General features: G+C 42.4%; 1 protein-coding gene across 1 annotated transcript in view; it reads right to left on the minus strand.

The window, feature by feature from the left end:
- LGR4 (leucine rich repeat containing G protein-coupled receptor 4) overlaps positions 1–25,326 on the minus strand; it is a 120,078-nt gene that overhangs the window by 25,082 nt on the left and 69,670 nt on the right. Inside the window, exons 3-5 of the mRNA XM_069091087.1 lie at positions 17,922–17,993; positions 16,098–16,169; positions 803–1,018 (exon numbers count right to left, since the gene is read on the minus strand). Of these exons, the coding sequence (XP_068947188.1) occupies positions 803–1,018; positions 16,098–16,169; positions 17,922–17,993 (360 nt within the window). The remainder of the gene's footprint in view (positions 1–802; positions 1,019–16,097; positions 16,170–17,921; positions 17,994–25,326) is intronic.

Here is a 25,326-nt window from a genome sequence, read left to right on the forward strand (position 1 = left end):
AATGACAAGCCCTGCACGATATGGTTCCAGTCTACTTTAGTTGATCTATTCCATATTACTTCTTTTCATGCCCTCCAAATAAACTGACCTGTTTCCTATTCCCCAAGTTCAGTATTTCATCTCCCATCTCCATGCCTTTGCTGTTCCCCATGCCTCCCTCCCCACCTCACAAAATCACTAAGCATCACTGAAGGCACATGAGATGTGCCAACTCCCACGGCAAGATCTTGCTGATTTCTCTGGTCCCTCTTCAAATCGTTGTGTACATTCTCAACCGCGTACGTGTCATATCTTGTACCACCCCCTTCCACTCTGGGGAGACTATAAGACCCCTGTGGGCATGGTCTCTCATCTAATCAGCCTGGGTGTTCCCTTTAACAATGCTGACTGAGACCCCATCCACAGCTGCCTTTTGTTTAGCAATGCCTGGCACATTAAGAAATGTTTATTGATCGAATCTTGCCCAGTTCTCTCACAAATTAAAGACTTTCTCTCATACATCTCAAAGACCAAGGCAGATATTATTATTACACATACCACAGAGGCGTAATAAATGCATGTTGAGATTATTTTGTGTGTGGCCCGAATAATCATTTCTTTAGGGTTGGGAGCTATACTGTGCTTTGGTTCTCCAGTAATGTGCCACAGAAGACCAAGTACTTTCTACAGAGTTAAAGTTGGAAATGCCAAGAGATGCCCTTCCCTCACACTCCCACCTCTCCATTTAGCATGGTGCCAGGCACACACTAAATACTTCTTAAGACTTACTTGAATAAGAAATTTAAAGTAGCAAGGTACTTACAGAACCACAAGGCTTGAAAGGTTGGTAAAGGCAAAGTCAGGGATGCTTGTGATCTTGTTGAGAGCCAAGGTCAGAGCTTGGAGAGAGGGGAGGTTGCTGAGTGGTCGGACAGGAACTTCGCTCAGACTGTTGTCATCGAGCCACAGATGTCGTAACTGAATGAGACCCTCAAAGCTCTCCTCTGGGACTGAGGTAATGTGGTTGGCATCTAGACGCCTGTCGGAGAAATACAACAGCCAAGTGCGAGAACACATTTTAATCGTTACGGAATGAGTCAATGAGTCACACAAATCTCACAACTCAAAAAATTTGAAACTGAGAACGGAAATTGTAATTGCCCTAATAATCTGGGTGACACCTATTTCAAGAGAAAATTATTTTAAAAAAATAAGCCCCGTGTTAATTTCCATCAGTCAGAGTACTCTCTAACTTCTTCCAAATTAATGGGATTTATTGGTCCAAATGCTACAAGTTTTACTTTAAAAATCAGAGCTATGTCAATATTAAAATTAGGTACACTTCATAGTTGCAAGACAATTATTTTAATCCAGCATTTTTTTTACCTTGTTTACAAATCCTGAAAACATTTAATACCTTTTGGTGGTTGTTTTTTCAAACAGAGAAAAAGCTGAAATGACGCATACAGTTCACTCAAAGGGGAAATGAGTACAGAGTTGGAAATGTATCCCAACCTTCAAATACATATTTTCCAATATGGCTGATGTTATGGTGTATGGGATACGAAAAGGGAGAGCAAATGGGATAATCCACTTATTGCAAGAAGGTTCAGATAGTGTTTCACCTGGGAGAGGACATAATGTTCCACAGACACCTGTGGTATCAGAGTTGGGAGGGTTCAGAGTCCTGTGTTCTAGTCTCGAATCTGCCGCTGTCTGCCCTTGGATAAATCACTTGACCTGCCCCAAACTTAGCATAATGCCTAGCATACAGTGGGTGCTTGATAAATTGTGGACTGATTGAGCTTCAATTTCCCCATTTTGAAAATCAGGAATTTGGAATAAGTCTCTATGGTCCCTTCCAGTGGTGATCATTTGCGGGGTGGGTATGGACCAGCAGTTTCACCTCTGTGGGGAAATTTCCCTGCCTAATGCAATTACCAAATAGTCTACAACTTGTAGCCTCAGAGAGGGGGTTGCTAACCTAGGATCCATGAACTTAAATATATATATGAAACTTTATTTCAATATGATTGGTTTTCTTTGTCATATGGTGGGTTTAACATACCTAGAAACGTTATTATAAGAAGGATACACGTGCTTCACTAAGGTTTGATTCCTTAGAGAGAGGCCTGAGGTACTGAGAGGCTAATGGATTTCTGCCCTCTGATCTGTCCTATGCTCTTTATATTCCACATTCTAGCAGAATGTCTGGAGTCCTATGGAATTGTTGATCTCCTTTTCTATCAGGGAAACGATACCACCAATCTCAAGAAAAAAACATTCTTGAGTTGTTAGAACCATAAATCATGATGGCAGAATATTAAGTAGGTTTGTTGAACATTAAAGTTGGAATCAGCCTTAGGAATCTAGCTGTCCTCATTGTACGATACAGAAACTGAGGCCTAGAAAGATTAATATTCTTTATTAGAGCCTAGAAATCAGAAACACATGAAGTGAAAAGCACATTTGGGGAAAGGGGGAAGATTCCCCTCTTCCGTCACTTGGGCACCAAAATTTACTGCAGGAGCAATAGAGTACAGGGATTGGAGACAGGGGACCTAGGTTTGAATCCTGGTGCTGCCAGCCATGTATGACCTTGGGCAAGTCTTCTGACCTCTCAGAACTTCAGTTCCTCATCTGCAAACCGAGGGGCTTGGCAGACCCAAGGCTCGGCTTAGTGTTCCTTCTTACATAAAGCCTTCCTTGATTTCCCCTAGGATGTTACCTCCCCCCTTCCCTTCCCTCTCAATTTACTTTGTATATAGTTTGTATTTTTATATCTCGACATGTTGTTTCTTCCTCAGATAGAATGCAACCTCCTTGAGGATGGGAACAGTTTCATTTTTGTCTCTATAGCTGTAGTGTCTGCCACATAATAGACACTTAAATATTTTTATTAAACAATCAACAAAAAATGACTAATTGAGGCTCTGTCCCTGATCTAATTTAAAAAAAAAAAACTTGAAAAGGTACTGAAAATGTCCAAGTAGGTAGGCTGCTGCTGTCCCAAGCACTTGGGGCTGGGCACAAAAATGCTCTCGGATCCATCTCCTTCCCCATATGCTCCAGAGCTCATCCCAGCCCTCTAAGGGAATAGGTGTCCCACACAAACTAGGTTAACAGCTCTCACCTACTAAAGGTCTAAGGAAGGGGTGGTGAACCTGAGGCCTCCAGGCCACAGGTGGTTTTCTAGGTCCTTGGGTGTGGCCTTTCCACTGATTCCAAAAGGTGATCTATTCTGCCAAGTTTCGATTCAGTCAAAGGGCCACAGGTTCCCCAACCCTGGCCTTCTTTAATAAAGAAGAATGATTTTAATTATAACAATTTGTCTTCTCTACTTGAGGCTTCCAGAGTTTTGTGGCTACTTAGAAACTGTTTCCATGCTTCCCATTCCTCTTGCCCCGAATCTGGCCAGTATAAAATCTGAATGCGCCCTTTATTTAATGTTATTTTGGCTGTGAGTTCCTTGGGGGTTGGGACTGTTTTTGGCTTTCTCTTTATCTCCAACTCTCAGTGCAGTCTCTGGCACATAGTAGGCACTTAAATGCTTGTTGACTGGATTTATTTTTTCCCCCATTTGACAAGATCCCATTTTAGGAGTAGAGTCTGTGTTTGGCTCAATGATTCCCCGCCTCCCCCCACCCCCTCCTTTTAAAAACAAACTTTTCACAAAGCAAAGGTGAACTGCAGCCCATTTCCTGGGCTTATGATTAGAAATCCCTATGTCAATAAACCACGTTCTGCCAACACTCAGTTTTCCGGGGGGCTACTGTCCCTTTCCCCTCCCCCAGCCCTCCCAGGTGGTGGGTAAATCAGCAGGACAAATGATGCTCTTCTTCTTTCTCCAGAAAAACAGGAAGAGGAAAAACAGAAGGAAGCTCAGAATCTCCCCTCCCCCCAATCATTCTGGTTAAAAACAGCTGGCCAGGGAGCAGGCCTGTCTGACACCTTCTAGCTGTGTGACCTTGGACTCTGGCAGAGGGAGCAGCCACAGAGGAAACGACAGCCTTTGCACCTTCGTGCATGGCCTAGAATCCCAGAACAGCAGAGCCGGAGGGATCTTCCAGACTACATATGATGCTTCATGTTACAGACCAGTATACTGAGAGTGACCGACCAAGACTGCAGGGGAGTTCTCAGTTATCATGTCCAAAACCAACGACTGCACTGAAAAGAAATCCCAAGATGGGAAGCTTCCCAAGCACCAAATGGTTCCAAAAAATCCCAGGACCTGGGGTTTAACTGGTGAGGAAACCTCTCGGTCCATGCTTCCCTCCTCAGCCAAGGAAAGTCTTGGTCAGCTGCACTGTAGAAGCAGCTCGAACAGTTAAGAACTCACAGAGCCACCCCTAGGAGACCCTGCTCAGCTCTAAGAGGGGTTCGGACAAGGGCAGCAAGGAGCTAAGAAAGCCTCCCTCACACTTCCTCGAAGAGCTTCGTAACCTGCTTGTTTATTTTTTAATACTGTGATAACCATATTTCAGGATAATTGGTCTCCTTTGTACTCCTACATATGTGCTATGCATTTGAAAATATTATTATAAAGATATCCATAGTCATGAAAAAAGTGTTTTAAATCACTAATGAAATGCAAATCAAAACAACTCTGAGGTACCACAATCACACCTGTCAGATTGGCTAACATGATAAAACAGGAAAACCATAAATGCTGGAGAAGACGTGGGAAAATTAGAATACTAATGCATTGTTGGTGGAGTTGTGAGCTGACCCAACCATTTTGGGGAACAATTTGGAACTATGCCCAAAGGGGTACAATAATGTGTATACCCTTTGATGCAGCAATACTGCTTCTAGGACTGTATCCCAAAGAGATCATACAAATGGGAAAAGGACTCACATGTACAAACATTTATAGCAGCTTTCTGTGGTTGCAAAGAACTGGAAATTGGGGGAATGACCATCAGTTGGGGAACAGCTGAACAAATTGTGGTATATGAATTAATGGAATATTATTGCGCTATCAGAAACGAGGAGCAGGCAGACTTCAGAAAAACCTGAAAAGACTTATATGAACTGATGCTGAATAAAGGGAGCAGAACCAGGAGAACACTGTACACAGTTATAGCCAGAAAGTGCAATGACTAACTTTGAACTTTGACAGACATGGCTCTTCTCAGCAATGCAAGGTTCTAAGACAACTTCAAAAGATTCATGACTGGAAAATGCTAGAGAATGAATGACAAAATCCGGATGCAGATGGAAGTATACTATCTGCTCTCTCTCTTTTTTGTTTCTTCTTTCTCATGGTTCATTCCATTGGTTAAAATTCTTCTTTACAACATGACTAATGTGGAAATATGTTAAATATGAGTGTGAAGCCTATTATCACATTGTACTCAGTCTTGGGGAGGGAGGGAGTGGAAAAAGGGGGAGAAAATTGTAAACTCAAAAGCTTGTGGAAGTGAATGTTGCAAACTAAAAATTTATTAATTAAAATTAAATAAATTAAAATTAATTAAAAAAAGAAAACATTTGAGTCTCACAATAAGCTTTGAAATCAGTGCTATTAAAAAAAAAAGAAATCAGTGCTATTATTATCCCTATTTTTGCAGATGTGGAAACTGAGGATTAAAAGGGGTTAAATAATTTGCCCAGGGGTCATACGGCTGGTCTGTGTCTGAGGGAGGATTTGAATTCAGGTCTTCCTGACTCTTTAAGTTCTGCACTCTCTCCATACCAACACCTAGCATCTTCTCAATTTTAAAAGAGTTGTCTGGAATCATTCAGTCACGATGTGTCAAAGGCAGATCTTGAACCCAGGTCTTATTGGCTCCAAGGCTGATTTTCTAGCTAATATAATACACTGCTTAAACATGAAAACTGTTAGAAAATATTACCCCTTAACTTGAAAAAAGGGTAAAAAAGCCTTCTAGAAAGAGGTTCTCCTGTGAATCAAAGGGTTAATCCATAGGTCTCAGCTGACATGCAGGTGTCATAGCCCCATGAGAAACAGGTGTGCACACCCTGATTTGTGTAGAGTTTTAGCTTTCACTGAGGATCAACATTTCAGCAAAGAAATGATTTTTTTTTTTAAAGAAAAGCCTAAGGGCTCCCTCAGAGATCAGCTAGAAACTGCCTGTGCCTGGTTTTTTTTTCCCCCCACACCTCCCAGAAGATGAAAAGAATTACCATCCAACTCCCTCCTTCAATTCACATTCAGCTTCTTTTATGCTGCAAAGATGTTAAGGGGATGGTGGAACCCATTTATCAGGAGAAATTACAGAGGGTCCAGGGTAATCACACAACTGCAGATCATGCATAGGCTTCTTCAGGTAGAATTCTACAGTGAGCTCAGGTCATTTGTTGCAGTGTGTGTCTGCATGTACATGTGTGTACACATACACATGTATATGCACATGTGTGTATATATAGATGTGTAATAAATGTATACAGACATGTGTATATTATATATATATATATATATATATGCATGTATTTTTAACATTTTAAGTAAAAGAAGTTTTTTAAATGGTGGCCAGTGTGTCAGAGCAGGAAGAACACTAGCTCCAGAGCTGAGCCAAGTTCAAATCCCATCTCTGCTATTTACTCCCTTGCGTGACCTTGGAAATTTCTCTCACCACCTTCCCTGAGTCTCAGTTTACCTTTCCTGCTTGGCCTCATATTCAAACATCCCTCCTTCCTCTTCAGAGCAGAACTAAAATAAACTCCCACACGTCCCTCCTTCTGCTAGTCTTCTAGCCATCAACAGTTTTTCCTCTGAACTCTCTGCCTTCTTCACTTTGCTAATCCCAGCTTCACTAGGGTCACTGGAAATGGAAGTTAGGAGGCTTCTGGCCCTGACCACTCAGTCCTAGCACCTCAGTTCCCCCCCCCACCCCGATCCCCACCCCAGAGAATGTTTGAAGAATGAAGCTACCTTTCGGGCTGCTTGAAATGTTTTTCTTTCTTAAAACAGCATTTAGACATCATCGAAGCCTTCCAAGCTCACTGTCATTCTGCTTAAGAACTCTCCCTGTTCTCAAATTCTAGGCTTCTAAGATGCCCCCAACTCCTCAATCTGCAGTCAAGGCAGGCACACATCATTTGTTCCTCACCTTCCAAAGACTTCTCAGTTTCATATCTCTCTCCTTAGGCAAGGAAACTCTGAGCTAGCCACACTGAAAACCCTCACCCCTTAAGAAAGCAAGTCACTGCCCTAGCAGATCCTGTCGGCTCTAAGTGGGGATCAGATGAGGGGGGTAAAAAGATACGACAGGCAGAGATTCAGAGAAGTTCCCTCTCTCCCTCACGCTTCCTGCAAGACACCTTGAGTTTTTTTCCCCTAATATTATGTGATTATATTTTAGTATAATTGGTTTCCTCTGTAATGTATAATTTTACACATTTAAAAACATTATTGGGGTAGTTAGGAGGCGCAGTGAATACAGCATTGGCCCTGCAGGCAGGCAGGACCTGAGTTCAAATCTGACCTCAGACACATACTAGCTGTGTGACCCTGACCAAGTCATTTGGCCCCCGAATGCCTAAAAAAAACAAAACAAAACATGACTGTATTCTGAAAAAGGGTCCGTAGGCTTCAGCAGACTTACAGAGATGTTCATGATACAAACAAAGTTAAGAATCCCTGCTTTAAGGGGTATACGTACACTATGCTTTCAGTTAGGTAGGAGAGAGAGGCATGTCTGACAATAGCAGAAAGAGCCTGAGCTTCTCTAAAAGAAGTACTGACAACATAAACGGCATTGGCGACTTTCACAAAGCCCAAGTGCTCCCCAGCCCACCCCAGGAAAGCCTGGCTGACGCTTGGAAGCTCCCAGGACACCACAAGCTCCAGGTAGGTCTTCTGCTCCAATCCGGACAGTAGTTTCGCTCCTCCCTTCTTTGACATTTCCAGCTTTCCCTTGGCTCTTGCACCTTGCTGAACTCCTGCTTCAGAGCACTGCATTCCTGGCCTTCTTTGAAAATCAAGCCCAAGGCCTCCAAACTGGTAGAACTGCCTCACACCTGCCACTGTCTAGACCACCCTCGCCAGCCCGAGGCTAGAGGGAAGAGGGAAGAAGAATGGGAGCGAGTCCACTGTACTCACCTTCTTTGGTCCCTCGTGGATGGAGTGCCAGCTTTGAAAGCTTGAAAACCTGGGTTCAAGGTCTACCCCTGACACAGAGTGGCCAGGAAGGTCATTCTCTGTGCTCTCTGCGTCAGGAATGCCACTAACATTAACAGAGAGTTTCCTCATCTGGGACAGACATCTCACACATCCAGGTCCTATTCCTATCTACCTACAGCTATATCTTTTGTTGTGGTTAAGCTGTCTCAGTTTTATCTGACTCTGTGATCCCATCTGGGGTTTTCTTGGCAGAAATACTGCAGTGGTTTACTATTTCCTTCTCCAGTTCCTATTACGGATGAGGGACCTGAGGCAGAGTTATGTGACTTGCCCAGGGTCACACAGCTAGTAAATGCGTGAGGCTGGATTTGAACTCATGAAGATGAGTCTTCCTGATTCCAAGCCCAGTGCTCTCTCCACTGTGCCACCTAGCTGCCTACATGTCTATAGCCACAGCTGTCTATATCTACAGATGTGCCTAAACATACCCAAACACAAAGTTACGTCTCCTGGTAGAGGCAGGTAGGTATTACACTAGATAAAGGGCCGGAGATGGAATCAGAAAGACCTGGGTTTGAATCTTGCCTCGGACACTGACTAGCTTCGCAAGTCCCTTCACCACTCAGTCTCAGTTTTCTTATCTGTGAAATGGGGATCATAATAGCACCTTCCTCAAATGACGTAACACATGTAAAGTGCTTTGGAAACCTGAAAGTGCTATATAAATTCTAGCTATCATTATTATTATTAATCATAGGTAAGGAATATACACTTCTGAAGGGCCAGAACTTTATCTTTTTTATCTTTTATCTCCAATGCCTAGGACTGGACCTCTTACCTACACGTACTGAAGGAATGCTTGTGGACTGACCAGCGAGACAATCTCTAAAATCCATTTTTCCCCTCCATCAATGATCCAACAGCCACTTCTTTCTATCGCCACTCTACCACTCATTAACAGTGTGCTGGGGGACAGGTCCTTCAGTGTCCTCATTGGTAACAAGAGTCCTGTCCAACTCTAAATCCTATGGTACCACTTAAAAAAAAAAGTACTCAAAGCAACACATTAGTCAGCTTCATTCTTAAAATTCATCCTGTGGTGGGAGATGGAAATTTCCTTCAAAACACACAAAATACCACAAACTAGGAAGCAGCACGGTAAGAGGACAGCAAGGAAGTGGTTAGGGTGTTGCCACGAGACAAGACACTATGTCTTTCTATCATAGGCCTACACTATTAATATTCATTCTTAGCTCAAGACGAGATTTGACCCAACAAGTGAGACAATCAATCCTTTTAGGAAATTCTATGTGACATCAGATGTGTCACAAAATGGTAGATATTTGTGCATCTTAAAGGAATTTTGACATTTAAGTCCCCAGATGCAAAGAATGTCTATCTCTTTATTTTGGGGAATAAAACTCACTTGCTAAAAGGTTAGCCATTTGGCTGAACAAACTGTGCTATGTGATTGTGATGGAATACTAGTGTGCTATAAGAAATGATGAGCTGGACACCCTCAGAAAAACCTAGAAAGGCTTATACAAGCCAATGCAAAGTGACATGTGCTGTGTACAAAGTAACACCAATACTGCAAGATGATCAGCTGTGAATGACTTAGCAATACAATGATCCAAGACAACTCTGAAGGACTCATGATGAAAAATCCTATCCATCCCCAGACAAAGAGCTGATGGTGTCTGAATACAGATTGAAGCGTGCTTTTTTTTTTTAACTTTATTTTTCTTGAAGGTTTTTTTTTCGTCAATGTTTTCTTTCACAACATGACTAATACAGAAATATGTTTTATATGACTATACATGTAAAATCTATATTGAATTGCTTGCCTTCTCCATGGGGGTGGTGGGGAAGGAAGAGGTGAGAGAATTTGGAAATCAAAGTTTTGAAAATGAATGTCAGGGGCAGCCAGGTAGCTCAGTGAGTAAGAGCACTGGCCCCAGAGTCAGGATGACCTGGGATCAAATCCAGGCTCTGATACGCAGCACCACACCCAGAAATAACTGGCTGTGTAACCCTGAGCAAGTTACTTATTGCTTTAAAAAAAAAAAAATGAATGTCAGGGAAGCTAGGAGTCCCAGTAGATAAAGCACTGGCCCTAGAGTCAGGAGGGCCTGAGTTCAAATCCAGCCTCAGACACTTGACACTTACTAGCTGTGTGTGACCCTGGGCAAGTCATTTAACCATGACTGCCTTGCCAAAAAAAAAAAAAGTTAAAAATTGTTTTTCCATGTAATTGAGGAAAAATAAAAACTAAGAATTCAAAAAGCAAAAAAATAAATTGCTCTTAGGCTGAAAAACTGCCAATAAATAAATAAATAAAAACAAATAAGCTGGTTATAATAAAAAAAAAAAGATTGGTCATTCAATGTTCGAGTCTTTTTTTTCCCCTTTCATTTCCTTTATAAGACTACAACTGGATTTCTTATTCTCACAAGCAGTTCCCACTCTAAGATCCTAATTTTACAACTTAATGGAACCCTCTGTTCAGCATTGGAATACAGTAAAAATGATCACCAATTGATATGAAAAGTCACCTAGTCTTGTGCAGATAGCAACCATTCAATAAATATCCATATAATTTAACTCAAAAATCTCTAAGACTAATGTCTTCTGCCCCTCTCCAAGAGCCACCTGAAAATGGAAATCTCACATGGTTTTTATAAATTCACTTAGTCCTGACTTTCTAGGATTATCACATTAATTTCAAATTGGAAGAGCCTTTAAAAGTTATCTACTCCAACCCACTCCTTTTACAGATAAGGAAACTGAGGACCAAAGAAGTAAAGGGGGGTTTCCCACAAGGCCACACAAGTAAGCAGCAGCCAGTATTCTGTCCCTTACACTGTGCCGATGTGATGAGGATAATACCTATGATAGTCAGCATTTATATAGTTCTTTAAGGTTTCAATGTGCTTTATAAATATTATCCCATTTTACCCTCACAACAATCCTGGGAGGGAAGTGTTATCATTATCCCCATTCTTGTTGTTTTGTTGAGTCATTCCAATCATGTCCAATTCTTTGTGACTCCATTTGGGGTTTCTGAGCAGATACTAGAATGGATTACAGTTTCCTTCTCCAGCTCATTTTACAGATGAGGAAACTGAGGCAGGCAGAGGTTAACAGACTTGGTTAGGACAACCCAGTTAGTGTGTGAGGCTGGATTTGAACTCAGGTCTTCCCAATCACACATCCAAAGCTCTCTTTACTGTGCTACCTAGTTATTAGGTCAGCCTAGAAATCCTCCAGTAACATCAACAAAAGACAAGGAGGATGAAAAAGAATCCCTGTTTCAAAGCAAAGTTGGGTGTCTATGTGCAAGCGTCTATGTGTATCCGTTTTTTAGGTATGACTAAGGAATATTTAAAATATTAATGTAAGCAGCTCTGACACGATATTTTAGCGTCCTGTTCAGTTAGTACTTTCAACTTTTTACGGTTTTCACCTAATGCTGATATAAAATGAAATGTGAAAGTGGGTTGATATTTTTTAAAGGTAACCATCAGGCATGCTCTTCTAAATCCAACCACTTCAGGTCATTTACAATGGGTAATAAATGAACTTTGGTCCTTCAGAGCACTACTTGGAAATCTCTCCTATAATTCAGGATTAGAAATCAGATTTTAAAACTCAGTCAAGTGCTGATAAGGCTTTTTAACATCAGGAGAGAATTTCAATTTTATCTGACTTGACAACTACACCCACTAGGCTAACAAAACCATTCCTTTTCCTCCTCAAAGAGAACAGTTCCCAGCCACAGCTACTGAATTATACAGATGTAGATGAAAACATTCCAGATTTTTTTAAGTTGCCACATCGACTCTAAAACTAAGGGAAAAAATGTCAAAGCAAGCATTTAAATACTGAATAAATGAATGCTAAACATAGCATGCCCTCTTTAAAAATCATTTTGAGGGAGAAAAAAAAGCATATGGTTTTCTGGAGTGTTATTTTTAATAGTCTAAAATATCACTGTGTACACTGATATTGACCATTTCATTCAAATAATAAAACCACCAATCCAACATCCAAATTCATTCTAGTCAAAGCTCAGTAAGCTCATAGGGCTTTTTGTTTTATTTTGATAGGTCAAAGTCATGTTATAGCATAAACATACAGATTCTTCTGGTTGCAAAGATTTAGGATGGGGCAGCTAGGTGGTACAGCAGATAGACTGCTAGCCCTAGAGTCAGGAGCTCATCTTGCTGAGTTCAAATCCTGCCTCAGGCACTTCCTAGTTGTGTGAACCTGGGCAAGTCACTTAACCCTGTCTCCTTCAGTTTTCTTATCTGTAAAATGAGCTGGAGAAGGTAATGGCAAACCACTCCAGGATCTTTGCCAAGAAAACCCCAAATGGGGTCACAAAGAGTCAAGCATGACTGAAAACGACAGAATAACAAAAGATTTAGGAGCAGATGAACTCTTTACCCAGCAGCTGCAGAAGTAAATGCAGATAGTCAGAAAGAGATGGAAACTAGAACCAGCAAAATCTCAGCCCCAAGGGAGCTATGGAGACACCTCAAAATCAGCTGCTGACAATGCAAGCCAGATTGATTGAGCAGGGAAAAGGCTGCCATCCATGAAAGAATGCATTCAACCTGCTCATCTGGAGAAGTCCCACAGCCCCATCAAGCTGCTGTGGCTAACACCAGACCCACGTAAAGGAGCCATTTCTGTTTTAAAACACAGAACTACCTCCCCCCAAACAGATAAATCTGATGGCCCGGAATTCAGGTGGGAGAGATTAAACTTTTTATTGTTTTATACATAAATACCTTAGGAGTAAATGTTTCTTTATACATTTATTTTCCCATAATCCCTGAAGTGTTTGTTTTGGAGCTGTAAAAGTTAATGTTTGATTTCTCACAACCTGAGAGCTGTAAGGGACCTTGGAGGTCATCTGGTCCAATGTTCTTATTTTAAAAATAGGCACCTGAAGCCAGAGGAACTTATGGACTCACTCAAGGTTATGGAGTTGGTAAGTGGCAGCACTTAACCAAACTCAAACCAAGCGCCACCCCCCCCAGGCCAAGGCAAGAGTGCTTCCTATGACCCATAGTGCTCCCTCGTCCTCTTCACTCCCTTCTTTTATGCAATCAAAACTGGTTTGCACGAAGGCATGAATTTTCGCCTACGCCTTTAAGTCATTTCAAATGAAGAGATTATTTCTAAACAAGCTACCCTGGTTTCTTCCTCAATAAAAAAAGGGGTGGGGTCACACCAAGATGATCTTTAAGCCCTAAAACGATGAATTCTTGAGCCCACAGTCATTAAAGAAACACAGGGGGAAAATCTAAAAATGTTTCAGAATGGCACATGAACAAGCGAAGAAGTGCTAATGCAATTTCATAAATCAGGATTTGTGAGTAAAGAGTCAGTCTAAGCACATCATTCACCTGCCCTCAAATGAGAATATCCGAGGTACAAGAAAACCAACCCCTTCATTTGGAGATGAGAAAACCAAGACCAGCAAGGGAAAAGAGACTGGCCCACGACTACTGGATAATAATATGGAATAAAAAAGCGTATTTTGGGACATTTAAAAAAATTGTTATTACATGGTTCTAACTTTTAAAAACTGCTCAAGACTGTGTAAAACCCAGTGAGGCCAGAAGTGAGGGTGATTTCTAGAATGCTTATGAGATATAGAGGAGCCCCAGTAATGGTTCCATGGGCCACATACCCCCTCAAAATTCAGTCTGTTGCTGGTGGATGAACAGGAGTATCAAGATTTGGTAAAGCTGCCTTCAAAAGGTCAGACCCAGGGTCTGTCACTCCAAAGGCTTGGCATCTGGAACACCTGAGTTCAGAACGCACCCAAAGACCCCACTGTTTTCCTTTTCATAAAAAAGGTGAAGCCTCCACATGGTGGCCCACAGGCCAATCTATATCCTACTGCATTATTTGCCATGAAAACATGCTGGATGAAATGACAACTCAAATGAAGACTTACAAGGACTGAAACAATAATAAAAGAAACTAGGTCCAGGAAAACAAGGCAAGGTCAGTCTGGGGCTCAGACGAACACCGCGCAGGCCACAAGTGACAGTGCAGCCCCAACCAAAGCACTGATCCAGCATCAGGATGGTGACTAAGGAAGATGGCCTGAGCCCTCTGCACTGGGCCTCTGTGAAGCTAGCAAACCGGTACACCCAAAGAAGGAGTGAAGATCTGCAAGGCCAGGCAGACCCAAAGAGAACAAAGACCATTTCTGCACCCCTCTCTCTTCTTCCCTCCACTTTTCATCTCTTCTCTTGCTCTCTCTGTCTGTCTCGCTCACACCCTTCTGTCTGCAAGCAGGCCCTATCTTCTCAGAGGCCCCTTAACTAAAAACTGCCACTGAATGATAACACCTGTCCCCAACAGCTGGCCCATTTGGACACAGCCTCTCTCTCCCACCTCTAGCCCTGTTCATCTCCCTCCTGTGTGTGTGTGTCTTCTCAGCCTGACTGTAGTGCATACTGTACAGGTGACCATCAGAATGTGGGACAGCTACCGTCTGATTGAGTTCACTCGTCTTCTGATCAGCGCAATATAACCATCATTGATATACCCCTGTAAGGTTTGCAAAGTGTTTGACAAGTATTACCTAATTTTATCCTCACAAGACACTTGGGAGGTAGGTGCTATTCTTATCCCCATTTTACAGATAAGGATACCAAGGCAGAGAGCAGTCAAGTGACTTGTCTACCTATGGTCACACAGCAAATATCTATATCTGAACTCAGGCCTTCCTGATGCCAAGCCCAGCACTCTATTCTCTATGCAGCACCAAGCTGCCAGTGAAAGGAATGGAACGCATTCAAGCTGCGGGTTCAAATTCTGGTGCTGCTACTATTTATATGATCCTTGGCAATCACTGAGTCTCTGTCCTCCTCAATCCTCGTCTGTCAGATGAGCGGGTAGGACTAAATGGCCTTCAATCTCCCTTTCCTTTCCAACATTAGGCTCCTACACTCCCAACAGCTTGCATGTTTGCTTATGAGCTAAAATTTCCCCAATGGGATTAATCTTTTAATATTCTACATGGAACAAATACAGACTTCTGTTTTCCAAGAAGAATCTGTGAAAGAGTGCACTGCTGGGTACAATCAGCCAAAGCCTTATTACCAAATAACTTTGGCTTACCAAGGCCAAAATAACTCAAGGACAAGAGACTCATGTAATATAGCAATAAAAAAAAAGAAGCAGCAGCAGCCTGTGTTAACAAGAAGTGCTACAAATACAGCTTTAAAGTCAACCTCAGGAAGGCAAAGTCTCAATTGTCAGGAAGAGCCTGCCCTGCACACCTCAGTGGTGGAGGGGGTTCAGGGGGAAGGGAATACAGACCACTGGGGCTTCTCATTTCCTTATCCGCTGAAATAGAACCATTCTTTTGTCAGCTGGTAGGCGTAGGGCTGCCTGCTGTCTATGAACCCCAGGCTCCCACAGCTCTGTAACTACACCACTGTGTCCTAACCAAGCTGGCTGGCTAGCCTGCAAGCATCCATACTGTGGGTACCTAACTCCCCTCTGTGTTAGAAAAGGTAAGGCCCTGCACAGAGGAGCTACAGCCTCTTTTCTCCAGCTTCTCATCAGGGCCCTCTGGAAGAGGCAAGATTTAAATTTTAATCAACCGAGATAGAGGAACAAAATCTAAAACCTGGGTCCCTGAACGTGAAATGTCAAACTACATTCAACATTAACTAGGGGTACTTTTGGAGGATTTTAGCCTGGGATACACTCCCAACACCCTTTTAAATTTAATTTGCACTTTTAACATTTTCTCCATCACTTTCTGAAGTCTAGACATTGAACAAAACAACATACTAAGACCTGATCTGTAGAGCTTACTGATTTCCGCAGTGTAAATTTAACAATCAGCTCTCACAATCTTGACTCTTAGCCCTCAAAGGGGTGGATATTTCTCTATTTGCATCCAAGTACCTCAAAAAAAATGTAGCTGCTTACAATCACCAGTTTAGGATATTCAAAGGTACATATGTGAAGGCAAAAACCTACTTACAAAGACTGTAGAGAGCTCAGTCCTCGAATGGCTTCACTTGGAACAGTTTTCAACTGATTATTCTGAAGTGTCCTGGAAGGAAAGCTTTTATTAGTTAGGAAAAATCCTTCCTCACCTGAACCACAGAAACAAGATAGAACCTCTAGGCTGGGTTTGAGTTTTCTGTGAAAGCTCCTTAAAATTCCTTTTAATTCTCTTTTTTTTTTTTTGGAGGGGGGAAGGCAAGGCAACTGGGGTTAAGTGACTTACCCAAGGTCACACAGCTAGTAAGTGTGGCAAGTGTCTGAGGCTGGATTTGAACTCAGGTCCTCCTGACTAGGGCCAGTGAGTGTTCTATTCGCTGTGCCAGCTAGCAGCCCCTCCCTTTTAATTCTTTTTTTTTTTTGCCTTTTGGAGGGTAATTTTGGGGTTAAGTAACTTGCCCAAGGTTACACGGCTAGTATTTTTGTGTGGGTGTTAACTGTCTCAGGTTGGAACCGAACTCGGGTCCTCCCGACTCCAGGGCCAGCACTTTACTCACTGCGCCACCTAGCCGCCCCCTCCCTCCCTTTTAATTCTAAATCAATGACCTGATGTGATCTTAGAAGATTGCTGAGGGCCCAGGTAAGTTAAGTGACTTGCCCAGAGTCACATAGCTAGTATGGAGGAGAAACAGTCTTGCTAACTCCAGGGCTGGGCCTGTTAAATCACTAAACACTGCTTCAAACAAAGGAATTTAAAGTTATAAAATCTGTGCTCAGTTTGACAAGGAGAAGGCCATTAAATGGGAAAGACTGGAACCTATGACCTAAGTCAACTCAATCTCACAGTCATTTTACTATTGGCTACATAGGAAAAGCCTGGTTAATTTCATTCTAATGGCTTAATGAGGAAGCTTATTATAGTTACTGGGAGGGCTGACACATTAACACCTTTTTTTTATAGAAGACAGTGCTGGGGGCACAGGAAGGGATGATGTGTTTTGACTGGGACGGGAAGGGGAGGAGAAAAATGAGAGACTGATCCAGAGGGAAAGAAAAAAGGGAACCAGAAGTCAGTCTATCAGGAAACAATCCTCAGGGGAAGAAATGGCCCAAATTCAATTTCAATAAGCATGTATTAGTGTCTGCTACATGCAAGGCAAAAGGTTGTGTGGTATGAAATGGAGAAGGAGTCTTAGGAGTCAAGAAGACGGGACAGTCCAGTCCCACCCCTGACTCCTCAGCACCCCCAGGCAATCCCCTGTCATCACAGGTTCCCCCAGCCCCACTCTAAATGTGCGGAGTGCTATGTTAGGTGCCGGGGACACCAACACACACACACACACACACACACACACACACACCTCTGTCCTCACAAAGTTTACATTCTACCACACTGCTCTGGTGTACAGCACCCTGGACTTCAAAATCTCTTACTAAACAGTATGTAGGAAGAAAGAAAATGGTGCACAGCTAGGACTTTACCATGTGGTGCCTTTCGAAGTGATCTCCCCTTTTCCTACTAATTAAGCCCCCAAGTAAAAGAGCATGGAACAAATCCCAGAGGGAAGAATCTTTACAAGATCTAAAGCTGTGACTATGGTTTTGATTCTGGGCGTTAAATGCTATTTTTAAAAAACTACCATTTGACTGTAACTTGGAACTTTTATTGGTTAATTGGGATGTTAGCTTTTGCTACCTCTCTAGCATGATGATTTGAATGCACGCTTGTCTCAAGTGTTTAAACAACCAGCCTGTCCTCCCTTCTCTTACTCCCTTAAAAGGCACCAGCAGAAAGCAGACCAACCAATTCAAAAAGAAAACACCAGGCTGACTGTGAAATGCTAAAAATGTCATTACTTACAGGACTTTGAGTTCTTTCAACCCAGACAAGGCCTTTGGATGGATAAAGGAAAGGTCATTGCCAGCCAATCGTCTGGAAAAAAAAAAAAAACAACAACAGTGATGATGATGATAATTCAACCTGTTAAAATTCAAGATATTTACGGCCACCTAACATGATTAGAGTGAGCACTGAACCACAAAGATGTTTTTAAAGCACAGCTGATGAAGAGAGAAATACACATCTTAAAGATTTCCTAAAATGTAAGATGGATTCCAAAAAAGGGGGGAACGGGGAGGATTTTCCTGGGCTTTTAAAAATCAATCGATCAAGATGCATTTATTCAATACCTACTATGTGCCACAGACCATGCTAAATGCTAGGGTACAAAGACAGAAACAATCCATGCTCTAAAAAGTGCACATTCCAATGGGGGAGCCAACACGCAAACAACCACATGAAAACAAAAATCTAAATAGTCCTGCTCATGCCAGGGTGAGCAGAGGCACATTTACGTAAACTGTGTCATAGCTATCTTCTTCACCCTAGTTTCTCAATTCCAGGGCACATTATTGACCAATATTCCTTCCACAGAACAGATTATGGAATACTTCCCTCTTCTAGGCACAGAGGTGGGGGGGCCACTAGTGCTGAATGTCATATACATTGTTAGACAGAATCACTGTCAGTTGGTTTTCCTTAACTGTATTTCTCTGAACAAGGAAGAGTGAGTTAGGGGTTTTTGTATGTTTGTTCGAACACCAGGTGGGGAATGCCCCATGAATGAACGGGAATATCAGGACACCATAAATGCTGAATATGCACCACACAGGGAAGAATGGGAAAAACTTAACCAATCTGAAGCAAAATGAAGTTAGCAAAACAATATACACAATGATAACAAATCACAACAGAAACAGAACTGAATAATAAATGATTATAACGACTAGACTGAAACTAAAGGAGAGGGAAGACGCCTCCCTTCACTCTTTGGCATGAAGACCTATGGACAAGGAGTCCTACATGTGCTGTCATGTATGCTGTCGACCTTTCCCTGCTTGCTTTCATTCTTTTTTCATTTTGATTCTATGCTATTTTGCTATTTATAATGGCTTCCTCAGTTGAGGGATGGGATGGAGAGAAGAGAAGGAAATGAGCCCTTAAAACAGGAGCTTACATGTGTCACTTTCCTAATATCTCATTTGGTCTTCACTTTAGCCCTGGGAGGGAGATGCTATTATCATCCCCATTTTACAGATGAGGAAAGTGAAGCCAACAGAGGTTCAGCAATTTGCTCAGGGTAGCACAGCTAGTAAGAATCTGGGGCGAGATTTGGGCTCGGGTTTTCTGAACTCCTAGCCTCCTCTATCCACCAGCTGCCCCATGCTATCACAGGCCCTCCTAACTTCCTAACTGATGACGAAGTTACCACAGCAGCCCTTCGGGGTAGCCACCCCGGCTCTAGTCTATTCCACTTTCCAACCTATTCTGAATATCTCTGTCTAGGACAAGAGAGAGCTGCCCCCGGCTTGAGGCAACTCCCCTTCTCCTCTAGTTTCTTCGTCTGCAAACTGAGGGATTCAAAACAGATGATCAATCAAGCCTCAGAGTTTCCACCAGCTTCAAAAGTCTGCAATTTAAGATCCCCAACCTGTCCGTGTCTCTGTAAGCTTTCCCTGGGTGGTCCAATCATTTCTACTGTGCCGTAAACAGGACACTAAACTTTTCCCTTTTCTTTACTCCTTGAGTAAGGAGGGAGTGATGAAATGCAGAGCAACCTGCTAATCCTGACTAGTCAACTGATGAGAGTCTATATCCCCATGGAGCAAAATATTGGCTGCTTTTTCCCCAAATCTGTCATTCTCATAAATACTGGAAAGAGCAGGTAACTTATCTACAAAAGGCTAATTTTCCCCACTACTAATAAACTAATAATGCAATTATCAAAAATGATTAAATAAAGCCCCTACAACTGTGACTTTCTCTGAAAATCTGGACAAAAGGAAAGCTAGCATACAGACCTCACAACTCCTAAATTCTTTTATTTCTCACACAGCTAAATGTGTCATACTGGACACCAGAATTCTATCTATTCAGCTTTTATCCGTCTGCTAAACCAATCAAGAAGCAGTGGCCTAAGAAAGAGTATAAAACTTTGAGTCAGGAGACCCCCGAATCCCAGCCCCTCTTAGACACATTCTCATGTTCTGGGCACGTGGACATAGAAAAGCTGGAAGCATTCAGAGAAGGGCAATGAAAACAGGGAAGAGCCTTGAGTTCATTCTTAGCTTGTGGTGAATACTTAAGAAATACTATTCATTTATTTCCATATGACATGACAATCTGCTGAAACCAGGAGGCATAGTACAAAGAGCTCTGAATCTGTACTCTGGAAGACGCGAGTTCAAATTTGACCTCAGAAACTTCCTGGTTAGGTGATCATGGGCAAGTCACTTAATGGCTTTCTGCCTCAGTTTCCTCATCTGCAAAATGGTACCTACCTCCCAAGATTGTTGTGAGGGTAAAATAAGATATTTGTAAGGTGTTTTCCAAACTTTAAAGTGTTGTATAAATGCTAGCTTTTATTATTATTATTTTACTGAAGGAATCAAGGTAGTTTAGCCAAAAGAAAAAAAAAAAAGGTTTAAGGAGTTCTTGCTATCAAGGACTAAAGGAATGTCACCCCGAAGAGGCATAAATTTTGTTCTGTGTAGCCCAAGGGGAAAAACCAAAAGCTACAGATTGGAAGGTGTCAAGGAACCAATTTATGCTTGATGATCAAGAAAAACTTCCACACCAGCCCTGGAGTCAGGAGGACCTGAGTTCAAATCCGGCCTCAGACACTTGACACACTTATTAGCTGTGTGACTTTGGGCAAGTCACTTAACCCCAACTGCCCTCAGCAATTTGAGTTGTGCCGCAGGAATGAGTGTTCTGTCCCAAAGGGCAGTGCACTGTCCCAGAGGCAGTGGCTTCTTCCTCCTCTTTGGAGGTCTTTGAGTAACGGCTGAAGGCCCACCTCTCAGGTACACTGTGATGGGGATTCTATTTCAGATATGGAATCAAGCTACAAACATGGTCACTGAGATGTCTTTTCACTCCTACAGTTCATGAGTAAGTCACTTCAATTCTCTGTAGCTTTAGTTTCCTTTCTGAAACTCCATCCCCTCAGCTGTCAAACAGAGATAAGGCTCCAGCCCAACACTGTTACACAGAAAGTGTTTTCTAAACTGTTGAGTGCTATATATTTATATAGTGAACTACTCTTATGACATAATAAAGCTCTTGGCTGTGAACAAACAGAACTCTATTCAAGGGCCCAGAGGAGTCAATAACTACATTTACCAGTAATTCTCTCCCCATTCACTTAATCTGTAATCCAGTCTCTGAAAGCTAATTCTGGAAATCATGCAACAGCTTCAGAGACACACTGGGTTGGGATAGGGAAGTTGGAAACAGAGCACCAAATGGGACCACCATTTTGGAAGGTCCCACCTGATTGAAAAACTTGAAGGTGTGAGGATTATGTAGGCGATGATAAGACTCAGACATATTTCAGCAAGGGGTCTTAAACAAGCCAAGGGCTCACCTAGCACACAAGCCCAAGGGGGCAGAGAAGGGTGACATCAGACATTTAGTTGTGCTTTAAAGCAGAGTTTTCAGACATGAGTCATAGGATATTAGGTTTTGAGCCGAAAGGGAGTTTTGAGGTGATCTAATTCAACTTCTCATTTCACAGGTAAGGAAGCTGAGGACAATAGTCCAGTGATTCTCCCAATATCACACAAATATTGAGAACAGTCCTGCTCTCATTAAATGCAGAGGCATTTGTAGGGCTAACTGTGGCCCTCTTTTTTTGGATGAAGCTGACCAATGAACAGGAAGCAAGTGGAAATGGAATGTGCAATGGGGTTAAGACATGGCTGGTTATGTTGACACTTTCTTAATGGTGGCACCAAACAATCTATCTGACCCCATCGAGAGACGCTATTTATCAGACCACAGCCGTCAAACAAATGAATAACAATTAACTAATAAGTTCTATATATGTTCCTCATATTTATTTGGTTATTCTTCTGTGTTCCAATTAGGGATGTTGGCACATCACATAGCCTTTAAGTCCAGTCAAAATCTCAATTTTTAGATGGGAAAACCAAGGCCCGAGGGGAGGGGAGAGAGAGGGGAGAAGGGGTTTGTCAGCCCAAGATCACACAGTTAATAATTATCAGAGTGAGGATTTGAACCCAGGTCCTCTGACTCTAAATCCAGCTAGCAAAGAGAGTGATTTCTTTTAAAGAAACCAACTTATTTTTTGCTCTTTCAAAAATTTTAACCCATCATTTTAATAAGCTAAAAATACCTAAAAAGGACTGTTAAAATTAAAAGCTCACATTTCTATAACACTTTATAGTAAAAAAGTAACACTGTGGCTTTACACAAGACTACAAAACAAGGAATTGTAGGAGAACCAAGGTAGAGAATGTCAAAGAAATGTCAGAGCAGGGGAAAAAAGAGATAGGAAATGAGCAAGGAAGGAGTAACCAAGGGATGGCCCTCATGTACCAGTGGCATGCACCCAATGATTGGGGGAATAGGAGGAAGGCCTCCAGCACACTGAGCAGACTTCCTTGTAGCATACTAAGGATAAAAATAATAATAGCTAACCTATATACCACCTACTATGTGCCATTATATATCACCTACTGTGCTAAATACTTTTACAAATACCTCATTCGATCTTCATGACAACGCTGCAAGGTAAGCACTATTATTAACCCCATTTTACAGACAAAGGAATTGAGAGACAAGCAGAAGTTAAGTGACTTGGCCAGGATCGCACAGCCAGTAAGTATCTGAGGCCACATTTGAACTCAGGTCTTCCTGACTCCAAGTGAAGTGCTCTTATCCACTGTGCCACCATGTGAATTTAGGAAAATCCAAGCTCAAATTCTGCCCTTGGATAGAACTATTAGTTTGTGACCCTTGGTGACGAGCTGCATTCACCTCCTGAAGCCTCAGTTTCCTCATCTGTAACAAGGACAATCACAGTACCTGACTCACAGGGCTGTTGTTCTGGTAAAAGGAGATAATGTCTGTGAAGTGCTCTGCAAGCCTAAAAGCGTGATGTAAATGCTAGCTGTCATTATTATTTTTCATATATATTTGTTTTGCTTCATTTCTTTCTTCTTCCCCTTTTCTCTTTAAGAAATGCACTGTATAATGGATGCTTTCTGGGAAGAGGGAGGAGGAATGATATACGGACAATTCTATTGCTGCTGTTGTGTCATTTTCAGTCCTGTCTGACTCTTCGTGACCCCATTTGGGGTTTTCTAGGCAAAGACACTGGAGTGGTTTGCCATTACCTTCTCCAGCTTACTTTACAGAAACTGAGGCAAACAGGGTCAAGTGACTTGCCCAGCATCACACAGCTAGTAAGTGTCTGAGGCCAGATCTGAAGTCAAGAAGATAAATCTCCCTGATACCAAGCCTGGCACTCTATCCACTGAGCCATCTAGCTGCCCGGGGAAAATTTAGGCAATATAAAGACAAAAGATATTAAAAATTACTTTAAAATAAAAGGAAGCTGAGTACCCAAAATACCAGTCATTGTGACCCCTCTGGATGTGGTAAGAGAAAGAAGCTCTATCTAAACAGGTGAAAATCAGCCTCTGGAAACCCAAGCAGTAGACACGCAGTCTACCTCAAGGCAGCCCCTCAGTATTCACCCCATCAAGGGTGTGGGCAAGAGGCAGAAATCAATGACAGTCTCCTCCAACATGTGACACCGATCCAAGAAAAGGGGGATAACTGACCACAAGTGGAATGCCTTTTGGAGCTGCCTGCTGAATGGACATTTCTTATTCACCATTCCCCAGAATCATACGAGGTAGCTCCTTCCAAAGGAGACATGTTCTGGCTGCCTCCTCATCCAACCAGCTTTTATTAAAGGCTTACTATTTGTGGGTCCCTGGGGATACAGAGACATCAGCAAAACCATCCTTTCCCTTAAGGATTTATATTCAATTGGGAGGAAACACCATGTACGCATAAGTCCATATAAAACACATACAAAGTAAATTTGAAGGTGAGGCCAGAATGTGGGTGGGGGGAGCAGGGTGATAAGGAAAGCCTAAGATGAGTTTGAGAAGGCAGCTCAGGCTAAGAGGCTGAAGTAGAGGAAGAAGTAAACTGAGGCTGATACAAATGTCTTCCCTATCCTCAATCTCCTACCATCTTTCCCTAGCACAGGGATGTCCATGGCTCTGTGAACAGATTTCAGGAGCAGAGGGAGCATCTGTGAACTTATATGAGAGGAAAATTATGTCTCTATTCCAATATAATGAATTCTCTTTGTAATCCAATGCATTTTACTACACAAATTTAAAAACATTTGGGAAGAGAGATCCATAGGCTTCCCCAGATGCCAGGACAGGTCCATGACAGCAAAATAAGTTACAAAACCCTACTTTAGTTCAAGTATTAATAACTCATGGTTTTATAACAGTTTAAAGACAGCAAAAAGTTTTTCTAACAACAACAAACACTCCTATCCCAATTTTACAGATGAAGAAACTGAGGCTCCAGGGTAAGGTGACTTGTTTGAGGTTGCTCAGCCTTGTTAAGTATTAGGATCAAGACTTGAACTCAGGTCTTTCAAGACTAGGTGGCACAAAGGACAGGATGCTGGGTCTGGAGTTAAGATCAGAGTACAAATTCAGCCTCAGACACTTGCTTTGCTATATGACCCTGGCCAAGTCACTTATCCTCTGTCTCAGTTTCCTGTAAAATGGGGATAAGACTTGTTGTCATGAAGATCTAATGAGGTAATATTTGGAAAGTGCCCAATGCCTGGCAGAGAGTGGTGCTATATAAATATTACCTACTGTGATGATCCTCTACCCCCCACTCCCTTTGTTGAAGAAGGCATTTCTATTTGGGTACCAGCTGGTCTAGTTGGGCTCTGAGGTTTCTTCCAACACTGACCTTCCCAAAGTCACCCTGAGTAGAAGGTAGCTTAGATTAAGAGCTGTTTACACAAAGGACAGAAATGATTGCTGGATGCCGGAATCCAGCCGGGCTGAGAGACCAGGCCAAAGGCTTTCTACTCCCTCCAGGCTCAGGCCAGGGATTCTTTCTTCAGGAAGTCACTTTTAAAGAGAGAGAGGATGACGTCTCTTATCTGAGGAATGCCTAGATTTATGCTGCTTCTGGCCTGTGGTGGCAATTTTATTGTCGCCATTTGGCTGGAGTTATTGCTGAGTTAGAAGAAGGAGGAATGTGTGTTAAGGCTGACCAGAGCCATGGACTGGTGGGGCCTGGGAAAGGGGCTGCCAGCAGCTGCTGTGAAACCTGAGGCTGGGGGAGGCGGGGCAGAGGGCGGCCCCAGTGACAGGAGGGCAAGGTCTGGGCCATAATCTCTGAACAA

This window comes from Petaurus breviceps, unplaced genomic scaffold (assembly GCF_028583685.1).
Source record: "Petaurus breviceps papuanus isolate PSGF00001 unplaced genomic scaffold, PetGlider_PUasm1.0 188, whole genome shotgun sequence".
In the NCBI taxonomy this organism is placed as follows: domain Eukaryota; kingdom Metazoa; phylum Chordata; class Mammalia; order Diprotodontia; family Petauridae; genus Petaurus; species Petaurus breviceps.